This window comes from Neophocaena asiaeorientalis, unplaced genomic scaffold (genome assembly GCF_003031525.2).
Source record: "Neophocaena asiaeorientalis asiaeorientalis breed wild unplaced genomic scaffold, Neophocaena_asiaeorientalis_V1.1 scaffold69, whole genome shotgun sequence".
Taxonomy (NCBI): domain Eukaryota; kingdom Metazoa; phylum Chordata; class Mammalia; order Artiodactyla; family Phocoenidae; genus Neophocaena; species Neophocaena asiaeorientalis.
The window spans coordinates 5,788,094-5,802,951 of record NW_020174373.1 but is presented as its reverse complement, the minus strand read 5'-3'; the positions used below and the strand labels follow the sequence as shown (position 1 = coordinate 5,802,951).

The following is a 14,858-nucleotide window of genomic DNA, read 5'->3' as shown; positions in this document are numbered from 1 at the left end:
GCGTAGGTGAGGCCGGGAGCGCCGCGGGGCTCCCCGCCGCCGTCCCGCGCCCACCCGCGTGCCGCCCGCCTGTCCCCTCGGCGGCCCACTGTGCCCCCAGCGCAGGGCAGCGGGATGGCGGGTTCCTGGAGCCCTCTGCGCGCGCCCGCATTGTCCGGCGCTGCAGCCCAGATACCGAGTGGCCGGTGTTGGCTCTTTCTGTAGTTACAGCTGAGGAAACCATTGCGTTCAAACCCCGCTCTCCCTTTGGTACAATTGTGCCCGGAGGACTTGACGTATTAGGTATATTACTGTTCTGTAGCTGGACGCTAGGAAACAGCTGGTTCCTCGAAGACGCTTCATCCAGGTGATGAGGCAGGAAGTAGGTGGCAAGGACAAGCCAGGAGAGCGCAGAACAGAGAGTCAGGGGTCCCTGAGTCCTTGTCTGGGATCTGCCGCTGTAGAGCCAGGACGAGGAATCTCAGCAGCAGTCCCAGTGTCTTTAGCGGTCAAGAGAGAGATTTGCATTCTCTGGTTCTGTGGCTGATCAGTTGCATCTTATCCGGACAATTGAAGAAAGAGAGCAAGCTCCCCTGGGCACCGGTCATGGCGCTGGGCACGGGGTTACCGCCTCATAAATAACTCCAAGCTGCCGTGTCCAGAATGCCTCTAGTTAGAAGAATGAGGTGACTTTTCCTTTGTAAATGGAGACTTGAAAGGAAGGTGCCTGTAAAAATCCATCTCAAGTGTACCTTCGCTGTGGTGGTCACATTAAATTGCAAAGGACTAAATACACGCCTATATATAAGCTTGGTGGATTGTATCAATTTTTTAAAAATAAATTTACTCCTTTATCTATTTCTTTATCTGTTTTTGGCTGCGTCCGGTGTTCATTGCTGTGCACGGGCTTTCTCTAGTTGTGGCGAGCAGGGGCTACTCTTCCTTGTGGTGCCGGCTTCTCATTGCAGTGGCTTCTCTTGCGGAGCACAGACTCTAGGCACGCGGGCTTCAGGAGTTGTGGCACGCAACTCGGTAGTTGTGGCGCACGGGCTTAGTTGCTCTGCGGCATGTGGGATCTTTCCAGATGAGGGCTCAAACCCGTGTCCCCTGCACTGGCAGGCAGATTCTTAACCACTGCGCCACCAGGGAAGCCCGGATTGTATCAATGTTGACATACCGGTTGTGATAGTATGCTATCATTTTCCGGGATGATCCCATTGGTAGAAGTGGGGTACAGGATACAAAGGAGGTCCCTGTATTATTTCTTACAACTACATGTGAATCTATAATTATCTCTAAATAAAAAGTTTAATTTAAAAAGTGGTTGGGGGGAACTTCCCTGGTGGTCCAGTGGTTAAGACTCTGCACTTCCAGTGCAGGGGGCACGGGTTCAGTCCCTGGTCAGGAAACCAAGATCCCACATGCTGTGAGGATTGACCAAAAATAAGTAAACTAAAGAAAAAAAAAAGTGGGGGCTTCCCTGGTGGCGCAGTGGTTGAGTCCGCCTGCCGATGCAGGGAACACGGGTTCGTGCCCTGGTCCGGGAAGATCCCACATGCCGCGGAGTGGCTGGGCCCTTGAGCCATGGCCGCTGGGCCTGCGCGTCCGGAGCCTGTGCTCCGCGACGGGAGAGGCCACAACAGTGAGAGGCCCGCGTACCACAAAAAAAAAAAAAGTGGATGGAGGGAATTCCCTCGTGGTCCAGTGGTTAGGACTCCAGCTTTCACTGCAAAGGGCCCCGGGTCAATCCCTGGTCTGGGAACTAAGACCCCGAAAGACTCGTGGCATGGCCTAGATACATTAAGTTAAAAGTGGATGGAAAAAATAAATAAAAAGATGTGTATGATCAACCAAAAGTTAAAGGACCATATAAATGCACCTAGAGTTTATGCACGTCCCCTATCCCAAAACATGCTGCCCCCGGTTAAAGCTGGTATTGACAAAAATCTCAGTTTAGGGCTTCCCTGGTGGCGCAGTGGTTGAGAGTCCGCCTTCCGATTCAGGGGACACAGGTTCGTGTCCTGGTCCGTATACCCCAAAAAAAAAAAAAAAAAAAAAAAAAATCTCAGTTTAAATCTCAGATCTTACCTGGGGCTGAAATATTCAGACCATCAGATTCACTAAAGCATGAAATCATTGCCTTCATAAATCACAGCTGAAGTCGTCTTTAACATTTTATGTTCACTGTATAATCATTGTCAGATCACCCATCTGCCTCTTGAAAGTGTTATACTGTCATTCCTTGAACTTAGGTGTAAATTTACCTTCATCCTCACTAAACATCATTCTGCTCAGTTTGTTTTTTTTTTAATCTTCACATTAGGCATCCCTTCCGAGTTAGCATCATTTGAATATTTATAAAGCTGTCTACGTTGACATTAATAAACATGATGAAAGGGACAGCGCCACGCCATGTGTGGCCTGCTGTGAGATAGATGCTCTCCTCTCACCCCCTCATAAATCTTTCATCAACATTCTTGGGATTACACAGTTGAGCACATCTGCCTGTGGTCCTGTCACACCTAAACTTCTGTATCATGTCTGACATATTATGACAAGACTGTCAATCTTGTGAAATTTTCACTGTCTTGTGAATGAAAGGCATAGTCCCAATTTATCAACCTTGCACCCCTTTTGAAAGAATTCAGTATGACATTGAACCAGTGTGGACTTCTAGTGGTGACAGCTTTCTTTTCTAGGAACTCACAGCTCAGCCAGAATTTCTGAGAGTGGAGTGTGTTTGTCAGCACGTAGCTTTTGTTCTTCTGGAACGCCCAGGGCACATTTGTTCTGTGTAACTTCTCACTTTTTGGACTTTCATCTTCACTGCTCGGAACGTGAGGCTGAGCATATACCCTCCGGACCCAAGGAGCATCCTCCAAGCATCCACACCTAGGCATTCAATAGCCTCGGGTGTGTGTGTGCCACCTTTTCAAGTCTGAGGCTTGTTTCCTTTGATAGAGAGGAAATAGGTGAAATGAAAGTGAGCTCTGCTTTCACTTGCTCAACAGTCAATGAATTAGTCAACCAAGGGCAAATTGAACCGACTTTCAGAGATTTGATCAGTAGCGAATCCTGGACTTCCCTGGTGGCGCAGTGGTTAAGAATACGCCTGCCAATGCAGGGGACATGGGTTCGAGCCCTGGTCCGGGAAGATCCCACGTGCCGCGGAGCAACTGGGTCCGTGCGCCACAACTACTGAGCCTGTGCTCTAGAGCCTGCAAGCCACAACTACTGAGCACTTGTGCCACAACTACTGAGGCCCGCGTACCTAGAGCCCGTGCTCCGCAGCAAGAGGAGCCACTGCAATGAGAAGCCCACACACCGCAACAAAGAGTAGCCCCTGCTCACCGCAACAAAGAGTAGCCCCTGCTCGCCGCAACTAGAGAAAGCCCGCGGGCAGCAACAAAGACCCAACGCAGCCAAAAATAAATAAATTTATTAAAAAAAAAAAAAAACTAGTCCTCCCTATGAAACAGAGCTCAAATTATTTTAGTTTTTTGTTCTAACAGGAGATTTATAATTATAAAACGTAATGGAGGGGAGGATGGCATTCCAGAATTTTGCTTTTACCTTTCACGCTGTAGGGCCAAGTACCCTTCAGTTAGTAAGATCAGGCTTTCCGAAACACCTTTGAGTGGGATATTTTTTAAAAGGCAGGTTTAGCCGTTTCCTACCCGACTCACAGTGTACCTGAGTTGGGGACCCTATGATTAAGACTGGTAGAGGGTCAGTCAAGATCAGGGAGCACAGGTATGGTGGCAGTTAGAGGAAAACTTTGACACAATGACTTTGCCCTTAGTCACCAATGTTTGTCATCTTATTCCTGATTCCTGCAAGGTATTATTACAAACACTGGAATTTAGCTGCAGATCTTAGATAAAGCTGAGTCTGTACAACCCAGCTACCACTCTCTCCCTCCCCCCTTACAAGGATTTTACCCTGGATCTTGTTATTAGTTGGAATATTTACAGATCTCTAGGGGGGAGAGACTTACTCTTTCTGTGCAGGGGACAGAAGGAGAGACCACTGGGTCTCTCCATGTGCCTGGCACCGTGATAGTATTTGGGGCCCCCATCTTTGGAGTTTACATCCTAGGGCACAGCAATTATAACTGCAAACAAAGCAGCCACAGCAGCTGAGAAACAGTGACTGTCATTCACGGAGAGCCTGCTGTGTGCCAGGCATGTTATTCAGATGGACTCGGGTCCTCTCAGCAGATTTTCTCAGGGCATGCATCAGCCCATTTTACAGAAGAAGAAACTGAGACTCATCAGGGTTAAGTAACTGACTGAGGTCACTGAGCCCAGGTCCCCGTGAAGGACTCACACGCTACCCACTCAACGGGAACCAGCGCCAGCTCCAGTACCAGAAGGCAGTTCTCACTGAGCGACTGAGCTGACTTCCTTCTGTAAGATATTGATACTTAGGCATTTGACCACCTTTTGAGATTCCCTCGATCTTCAAATGCCAATCACCACAAACAGGCTGAAACCTTCTATGGGGAAGCTTTGCCTATAAAACTAGATTCTTGCTTAGGTCTGTGTGAGTCCCAATTCCTTTACCTTTAGGACATGTTCTTTAAACTGTTATATATGTGAAGGGCCAAGTTTCCTGCTGGCAACTAGAAGGGACTAAATAAATGGTGCTTAAAAAAATGCACACACATATATATATAACAATACCTAACTATGCAAATCAGGAGTACTTAAAAAGAGAGTACTTAGCTGAAGCTACTATTGTAAAAGTTTTTATTATGTTTTTTTTTTTTTGGCTGTGCCATGTGGCTTGTGGGATCTCAATTCCCGAACAACGTATTGAACCCAGGCCCCGGCAGTGAACACTCCAAGTCCTATAACCACTGGACCACCAGGGAAATCCTAAACGTTTTTATATTTTAAAGTACATTTTTAGAAAGCCATTGGCTATTTTTCAGTTTTTGTTTTTGTTTTTTTAATGAAGTAGCCAAAGATATAGACAGCTCATGGAGCTCAATATCAAAAAACAACCCAATTAAAAAATGGGCGGAAGACCTAAATAGACATTTCACCAGCGAAAACATACAGATGGCCAACAGGCACATGAAAAGGTGCTCAACATCACTAATTATTAGAGAAATGCAAATCAAAACTACAATGAGGTATCACCTCACACAGGTCAGAATGGCCATCATCAAAAAATCTACAAACAATAAATGCTCAGCTCCGTGCTCTGTGATGACCTAGATGGGGGGGCGGGGGGGCAGGGAGGAGGGAGGGAGGTCCAAGAGAGAGAGGATATAGGTAGACATATAGCTGATTCACTTCATGGTACAGCAGAAACTAACACAACATTGTAAAGCAATTTTACTCCAATAAAAAATAAATTAAAAAAATAAAGTAGCCAATGAGCATCTATTTCTTGAGCCCTTTTTACTTGTCCAACACCAGGGAGGGCTTGCGAAGGAATGTAAAGGATGCCGGAAATATGAAACATTAACTGTGGCTGTGTACACGTGAAACAATTAGAGCACAATTACAGGCAAAACGTCTTTTAGATGCAAAAGTTTCAGCAGGAAAGAAATCCTGCTGAAAAAAAAAGGAAAAAAAATCCTGCTGAAAAAAAAAAGGAAAAAAAAAAGGATGAACAAAACCATAGGTGAAATTTTGAAAAAAAATTTCATCTTTTATCGTGGAAATTTCAAGCAGACACAAAAATAGACCTCTTTTGTTTCATCCCACTTTTTTTTCTCTGAAGTATTTCAAAGCACATCCAGGAGGGAGTGACTGAGCTACTATCTTGCCAGCTGAGAGGAAGTAGGGGCAACGTTTCATCAGGTGGGGACCCCACGAGCAGAGGAATGTTCTCTATCGTAAATGAGCACAGAAATTCCCCAATCCAGTTCATTCTGAATCTGTCTGAGCCCCCAGGCCCCACTCCTAGGGTGGGTGTGTATCCTGGGAGTTGGGGGCTGTCAAAAACAACTCCTGGGTTTCTGGCTGAAGTTACTTGAGTTGAGCAGCTGATACATGGAATTTGGGGCAGAAGAACGAGTGAAGGGAGCACTGATGACTTTCATTTGGGCAGGTTGAATCTGAGATGCTTTAGAGATGTTGTGTTAGTTTCCTAGGGCTGTCGTAACAAAGTATCATAAACTAGTTAAAACAAGAGAAATATTTTCCCTTTGGGAGGCCTGAAGTCTGGAATCAAGGTGTCAGGAGGGCCAATACCCCGTATGGAGAGGCTCTAGGGGAGAATCTGTTCCTCGCCCCCTCTAGCTTCTGGTGGCTGCGGGCGTTCCTTGCCATTCCCCTAAAGGCCCACCTAGAGAATCAAGGATCATCTCTCCATCTCAAAATCCTTATTTTAATCACATCTGCAAAGACCCTTTTTCCAAATAAGGTAACATTTGCAGGTTCCAGAGATTAGGACCTGTCATCTTTGGGGAACATTAGTTGGTTTACTGCAGATATGGAAACCACTCTAAGGTGTTCTAGACAATGAATGGGACTCTTCCTGTTAGTGTGGGAAAAGCCTGGCTAAAGGTCCGCAGCTTGCTGGTGGTCCTAAGTGCTCTCTTGAGGGCCAGCAGAACAGGCTAGCTATTCGCTGACTTCAGGTGGTACCTGGGGAAGCCTGGTCCCACCCTCAAGCCAAGTGAGGACTGCTCCGAGGGAAGCCCTCATAAAGATTCGGGATACCTGGGACTTCCCTGGTAGTCCAGTGGCTGAGACTCTGCGCTCCCAGTGCAGGGGGATAGAGTTTGATCCCTGGTCAGTAAGCTGGATCCCACATGCCACAGCTAAAGATCTCATGTGCTGCAACTAAGACCCGGGGCAGCCAAATAAATAAATATTAAAAAAAAAAAAAAAAAGATTTGGGATACCTATGGGCAGAAGACCTAAATAGACATTTGTTTGAAGAAGATATACAGATGGCCAACAGGCACATGAAAAGATGCTCAACATCGCTAATTATTAGAGAAAAGCAAATCAAAACCACAATGTGGCGTCACCTCACACCAGTCAGAATGGCCAGCATCAAAAAGTCTACAAACAATAAATGCTGGAGAGGGTGTGGAGAAAAGGGAACGCTCCTGCACTGTTGGTGGGAATGTAAATTGGTTCAGTCACTGTGGAAAACAGCTCAGAAAACTAAAAATAGAGTTACCATATGATTCAGCAGTCCCACTCCTGGGTATATATCCAAAAAACCCAAAAACACTGATTTGAAAAGATACATGTTTTGCAGCAACGTGGATGGACCTAGAGATTATCATACTAAATGAAGTCAGACAAAGAAAGACAAATATCATACAATATCACTTACAAGTGGAATCTAAAAAATAATACAAATGAATCTATATACAAAACAGACACAGTCTCACAGACACAGAAAACAAATTTATGGTTACCAGAGGGGAAAGGGAGGGTAGGAGGGATAAATTAGGAGTTTGGGATTAACAGATACAAACAACTATACATAAAATAGATAAACAACAAGGACCTAGTGTACAGCACAGGAAACTATATTCAATACCTTGTAATAACCTATAAAGGAAAATAATCTGAAATATATATATATATATCTGAATGACTTGGCTGTACACGTGAAATTACCACAATGTTGTAAATCAACTATATTGCAATTAAAAAAAAAAGATTTGGGATACCTACAAAAGAGACACTGGCATCTCTTTTCAGGTTGTATTTCACAGAATAGCACTGATTGCTTTGGGCTCTCTGGGCCCACGGGAGCAGAGGGCCGAGACAGCATCACGGCAAGGGGGCTGAGCAGTGGGTTGACTCTCCAAGTACACTTGAAAATGTCACTTCAGGGGACCTAGAGGTTGTCATACTGAATGAAGTTAGTCAGACACAGACAAATACCATATGATATCACTTATATGTGGAATCTAAAATATGGCACAAATGAACTTATTTACAAAACAGAAGTAGAGTCACTGATGTAGAAAACAAACTCATGGTTACCAGGGGAGAAAAGGGGGTGAGGGATAAACTGGGAGATTGGGATGGACATATACACACCACTATATATAAAATAGATAACTAATAAGGACCTACTGCATAGCACAGGGAACTCCACTCAGTACTCTTTAATAACCTATGTGGGAAAGGAACCTGAAAAGGAATGGATATATGTATAACGGAGTCACTTTGCTGTACAGCAGAAACTAATACAACATTGTAAATCAACTTTACTACAATAAAAGTTAATTTAAAAAAATAATAAGAAGAAAATGAAAATGACGTCTCTTCATAGCAAACCATCCTGAAATTCAGGGGCTTAAAACCACAAACTCAGGCCTAATCCAGGTTTACTACTCAGGTTAATGGTGTCTCATTCCCTGTGATCCCAGGAAAGATTCTGAATGGTGGTGACTTCTTGCCAGAGACAGAACACTTTTCCCTGCGGAATGAGTAGAGGGGGTGTGAGTCATCTGCTGTCACTGCTTTCTTGAGTTCTAATCGGGGACCCAAGTTCTCAGTGGCTGCCCTAGGCATGCTGGGTCTAGTATTAGTTCTCTCTCCCCAGGGTCTCTGGTGCGGTCCTCTGCTTTACGAAGAAAAGCCCAGGGCTTTCAGAGCGACCAAGAGCTCAGCCTCTGTCTCAACATTCAAAGTTAGGGAGACTTCAGGGAGGGGTGAGGGGACGAAGGGCAGAATAAAAAGAGGCCCCCTGCCTGGGCCATGTCCACCACCCACCCCTGAGTGACCCTCAGCTGAGGTCAGGGGTCAGAGATCAAAGCTCTGCCCCAGGGGCCGGGCTCCGGGCTCCTGAGAGAACAGGAGTTGTGAGGCCAGCCTGGCAGCCTTACCTTCATCTGGAGAATTACATTTGGGGAACATCTTTTTCAAATCTTGAACGCCTTCTGCGACCCAGCCTGCTTGCAACTTGGGGATAGCGGTGCCAACGAAATCGTAGCATAAAATTGCGGCACCTGGGTTCTAGTGAAAACCAGCCCAAGCAATTTCCAAGCAGCAAAAAAAGGATTCTAGGGACTTTCCTGGAGGTCCAGCGATTGAGACTCTGTGCTTCCAGTGCTGGGGGCCCCGGTTCAATCCCTGGTCGGGGAGCTAACATCCCACATGCCGTGCGGCGCAGCCAAAAAGGAGAAAAAGAAAAAGATTCTACATGTGTGAGATTTCCATGAGATCCTTGAACGGACTGATTTTCCCAAAGGCAGGATGAACTTTCTGCTCCTTCACGACGATATCATTTGAGTGATGAGGGAATGAAGGCCTTTCTAGCTTCAAATGCCACAGTTTGAGGGGGGAAAAAAAACCAATAGAGATACTTAGAAGAGGTTCTCAGAGAAGGCACGATGAACTTGAATTTCTAACAAACTCCGAGGGTGATGCGTCCCGTTAGTGAGAGCACACCGTGAGAAGCACGGAATAAAACGACAGCCAGGAGAGTCCGGACACTGTGGGAGCTCGATAACGTTCATCCCGTTCCGCCTCTCACTCCCAGCACAACTGCAACCATACACACGAGGAGAAAGGGACTGGCCATCTGTGTATCCTCAGAGCTGAAACAATTCGGGGGCTGCATGGGAAGGAGAGGCCCTGAAAACGGAAGCCGCTACTGCTTTGGTGTTAGAGGGCTACTGATTTCGGCTGCTGGAAATTCCTTCACTGGCTGCTGGCCAAAATATTTGTTTCAATTGAATCTATTTGAATTTCAAGGAATGTAGAAGTACTTGACTAGCAGTAGAAGTAACAGGAAGTATCGGAGGCAGGCTTTCTGAAAGGTGGTAGAATTGTAACTGCAATGTAGAGATTTCTTCCGGGCACACAGAGCAAGTTTCCAATGACTTATGATACTTCTTTACCTTTGCATCATTAGACTTGTAGAAGGCCTGCAGGTACTACCGTGTGATTGGCTTTTATTTTATTTATTTTTCTGATAGGTAAAAATTGGATTTATTTGGAGAGAAACACACTCCACAGACAGAGTGTGGAGCATCTCAGAAGGTGAGATACGCTGTGATTGGCTTTTAAAACAATAAAATTTTTTAAATTTTAGAATAATTTTAGGTTGGGACTTCCCTGGCGGTCCAGTGGTTAAGACTCTGCGCTTCCACCGCAAGGGGAGAGGGTTCAATCCCTGGTCCGGGAACTAAGATCCTGCATGCTGCGCGGCACGGCCAGAAAATAATAATAATAATAATTTTAGGTTTACAGAAAAGTTGCGAAGATAATACACAAAAAGCTTGTACACACTTTACCTGATTTCCCTGAATACAGCGTTCGTAACTATGGTTCTTTTGTCTAGACTAAGAAATTAACATCATTACCTTACTAGTAACTAAACTTGTGACTTCATTTGGACTTCCAGTTTGTGCGCTGATGTCCCAGGATCCCTTGCTGCACTTAGTTGTCGCGTCTCCTTAGCCTCCTCTGGCCTGTTTCTCCACCTCTCCCTGTTTTCCATGGCATGGACAGTTTTAAGCGGGACTGGTCACGTATTTCATAGAATGTCCCCCAATGTGGCCTTGTCTGACATTTTTCTCACGACCAGACTGGGTTCTGGATTTCGGGAGGAACTTGCAGAAGTGATGCAACGCTCTCAGCGCATCCCATCAGGGGGGACTTGACATCCACGTGCCTGTTACTGGTGACGCTCACCTTGACCTCTAGGGTAAGACAGTGACTGCCAGGTTTCTCACTACAAAGTTACAGGGAAATTTTTCCTTTTCCTGACTCTTTTAACATCTTTATGATTCAAAAGTGTTCTGTGGGAAATCACTTTGATTCAATGGTAGCCTCCAAGTTCATAACTGGCTAGGCTATCCCTGAGACCAGATTAAGATGCTCCAGTCACAACGTTAAGACAATTTAAAGCACGGAGAGAAAGGGTAGCCGGGATAGGTGTCACCAGTGATGGCCCATTGAAAAGCTCACTCATGTTCGGAGGCTTCTTGGTCTCGTGTGTTTCATGAGCTACTTGTTTCTTCGCAGAGTTTTTCTTATTTTCTAAAGCGGAATCAAATACTCTTTAAATATCTAGTAACCACACCTTACAAAAGCCCAGACAGGGAATTCCCCGGCGGTCCAGTGGTTGATGCTCTGGGCTGTCGCTGCCGAGGGCCTGGGTTCGATCCCTGGTCAGGGAACTAAGATCCCACACGTTGCATCAGGTGGCCAAAAAAAAAAAAAGCCCATACATACTTCTTCGTTTACTATTATTTTGGTTTGCTTAGTTTGACAGAAAAGACCAGCAGTGGACAAATTATAGCCCGAGGGCCGGCTGTCTGCTTTTGTAAATAAAGCTTTCTTGGTACAGCGCCCCACGCATCCATTTACCTTCTGCCGATGACTAGTCTGGGGGGGTCCCGCGGCAGGGTTGGGTAACTGCCACAGAGAGCATATGGCTTGCAAAGGCTAAAATACTTACCATTTGGCCTCTGAAGAATACGTTTTCTGACCCCTGTGATAGACTAAAGAGCTGCCATGAGTTTGAGAGACTGGGGTTATTGCATACGGTTTACTCTAGATGTCCAACTAAAGGCAACACAGTGAGACCCAAAGGCTTGGGGGGAAGAGCCATCACATTTAAACCACGGGCTCCCTCAGCGAACTGACTGACCCACACTTTCTCCGTGACTGCCTTTCAGTCCCTCTGAGATTGAGCTGTTGTTCTGCCGTGGGTATCAGACAAATGTTTCTGCCGTGTGTGTGACCAGCTGCACGTAAGGCTGCGTCCTCTGCAGACACGCGGGAGCGCTCGCCACAAGCCAGGCCCTTGAGGTTTCTGTGGGTTTCCTATTGCCTCTGCTCACAGCTGCCTGAGTAGCAGCGAAGCAGTCGTTTCAAAATTAGACAAAGTCTGTGGTTAAAGAGCGATTTCGTCTTTTACTAGATACCTGAGATCTGACAGTCTCATGTGCATCAGGACTCCAGGGCAAACAGCCTGCCCAGAAATAACTTCATCTCATTTTACTAGGTTAGTATACTGTGCCACAAAAAGAAACATACAATCTAAACGAAGTTTGGAACAGGTAACACCTATATGTGTGTGTCCATCTATTCACTGCCCCCACCCCCAACTTCCTTGAAAGTGCAGTCACGTTCTGATGGCCTCAAAAATCTGTGACCTGCTTCCAACTTCTCAAAAGCGGACTTCTTGTTGCTTCAAGACGGTGAGTGGAGAAAGTGCTTTCATTGGTCTGACCAGTTCGCAGACATGCACGTTGACGGGGAAGTGAATCTCCAGTTCCCCTCTGGACCTTATGGCGTAATCTGCTTGGATTTGAGCATCAGCTCTACCACCTCCGTGACCTTGGATAGGTTTCCTCACCTCTTCTGGTGCTTTGTATAGAACCTAGAGATAAAAAGATGAGCCACAAGGATGGGGGTACGAGTTAAGCAAGACTTTAAGTTCTTAATGCTGCCAGCTCCCGGAAGGCGGTCGGGGTAGCGATGATATTCATGTTAGTTTAGTTTCCCTTTTCCTCTCAGGACACGAATCCCACCCTCTCCTTTCCAGGCCTTGCTCAGTCTCATCTCTCCCCAGGCTGACACGGCGTAGCTGACAGATTCGTTCTGTGACTGTTGCAGAGCTGAAGCTGTACTGAGGCACTACTTCTCAATCCATCCATTTCTGTTGTTTCTTCAGAGGAAAGGACAAGATTCCTTCAGAAGCCAAGACTCTCAGGTCTTGCCAGGTGAGGTCAATTGCCAACGAAAAGCACAAGTCAGGAGGCTCTTTGGTTTCTAAGCCTGGGTTCAAAACCCATCCATCGTGTGGAATATTTGCAGAATTACTGAACTCCCCAGGAGGTAGAAAAGGAGTTGAAGACCAAGATATAAGCCACGGCAACGCTTTTTATCCTCTTAAAGCTTTGTAGGCAACCTCCATCTGGAGGACACTGGGCACCTGAGTCCTCCAGAGCCTGCAGGTGTGCACGTGGGAAGCAGAGAGGTGGGGTACGTGCAGCTTGGGCTTGCAACAGAGATTGAAACGCAGTGACGCTTTTGCACAGATTGGCTCCCGGAACATTTGGCATTAGAGCAAACGAACAGACTCTCCTTTTTCATTTTTATCTTTTAAAGCACATTCCACACACAAACTTCCAGAAGCCATTTCTGCCTTCCAAGAGCTAAGGAAATAGAAGATCAACTGTTCAAAACAGATACTGAGATTTATGCTTTCTGAAGGAGCGGCAGACCAGCGTTTGGGGAGTAGTCCTATGATGTTTCCTACTGTTGTTACAAGCAAGGGTGTAATATCCAAGAGCGGTTAAGGTTTTGACAATATCGGTCTGTTCCGGACTTCTATCAAAGCAGCTGCCCCTGCTTACAGATGCGCCGGGTCAGATCTTTTTGAAGTAGTGGCACTTGGAGCTCTTAGTTAAAGGCTCTGCTTCCATCTGGCAGTGCAGCTCCCGTCTGCCTTTCATGGGTCCCAACAGAAGCCCAGTCCTGTGGTTTGCCGGGAAGAAGGCTGAGGACCTGAGCCCAAACTTCCTCTTACTTAAAAGTGCAAAGCTGGTGGTGGAAATGTAGACGAGAAGACAGGGTGGGAGGAGACAGAGGAAAACAATAGGGACGCCTCACCTCTGGTTGGTTGGAAAAATTCTAGAGGGGCCACATGTACTGCAGGGAGAGGTCAAAGTGTGTCTGCTCCTGGCTGCAAACAGGCCTATTAGGTTTGCTGTTAATAAATATGATGGAGCTGGGGGTGGGGGTGGGGTTCTTTTAAAAAAATAAAGCTTTGGTTAGTAAAGCCAGAATCTAGAGGGGGCTCTTTTATTTTCAACCCTGAAGAGTTTTTAAGAAAAAAGTCCACTCAGTATATTATCATTAGTACTAATATCATTTTGAAACTTTTATACATAGAGAATAAAGCATGACTTTCAATGTATACTGAAATTCATCTAGAAATGAAAGAAGTTAAGAAAATCTGAATAAACTTGAACATTTTTTTCCTAAACAGAGGTACTCTCAAAAGCGAGTAATTTTACAATGTGAAAAACTTAACCCTACATTGTTGAGATGAGTAAAAATGGAACAGCCCTGAAAGGTGCACAATGCGCGCGCGTGTGTGTGTGTGTGTGTGTGTGTGTGGAGCTGGGCAAAGCAGTCTCCCCTTTCTTCAAGATTTGTTGATTTTCAGGGAAAATCCTAGCTCTAGGGGGTCGTTTCCATATGGGAGAGCGACCCTAAAAAAGCAGTATTTTAATGCCACTCACTGCAGTCACAGTTTATGAACCTGTAAGGGATCAAAACTAGGGACGCCAAAAAAAACCAAACAAACAAACAAAAAAAAACTAGGGACGGCAGAGTCCCACACAGTGCAGATCTGGCACGAGGCATACTCTCTTTTGGATGAGCGCGCGCGGCCCCCGCCTGGGACCTGGTCGCCGCGCGGGTAAGGGCGCCCGGCCCACGGGTGGGAGGGCCGAGCCGGAGGCGGCTCCCCAGGGTCGGGACTGGACGACCAGGGGACCCTGCGATACAACATGGTCGGTAAAAGTTCCTTCGGGGGACCGTTGGTTTTTTTGTTTTTTAAACAGTTTGATGTATTTGTTATTGCACTTACTAGGGAAACTTTAGACGGTGCTGTGAAGGAAAACCCAGAAAATACAGTGCATCCCTAATTGTACCACTAGTGAGAGACTAACAGTTGATATTTCGTGCGTGTGTATACACACACAAAATCGTTTCCAAAATGATTTAGCAGAATCAGGAAGAAACCCATATATATATGTGTGTGTGTGTGTGTGTGTGTGTATGTATATATATTACAATTTTATTTACTTACTTGTTTATTTATCTATCTAAGTTTGGGTTTTATACCACAGATGGGCAAACTTGCAGCCTTTAGGCCACATCCTGCCTGCTGCCTCTTATCTATGGCCCAGGAACTAAGAA

General features: G+C 45.9%; 1 protein-coding gene across 1 annotated transcript in view; it reads right to left on the bottom strand.

Annotated features, from left to right (window-relative positions):
• Positions 1-14,448, bottom strand: part of LOC112407131 (protein Shroom2-like) — a 131,329-nt gene extending 116,881 nt beyond the window's left edge. Inside the window, exon 1 of the mRNA XM_024756307.1 lies at positions 14,278-14,448. Coding sequence (XP_024612075.1) covers positions 14,278-14,448 — 171 coding nt within the window. The remainder of the gene's footprint in view (positions 1-14,277) is intronic.
• Positions 14,449-14,858: the final 410 nt, after the last annotated feature.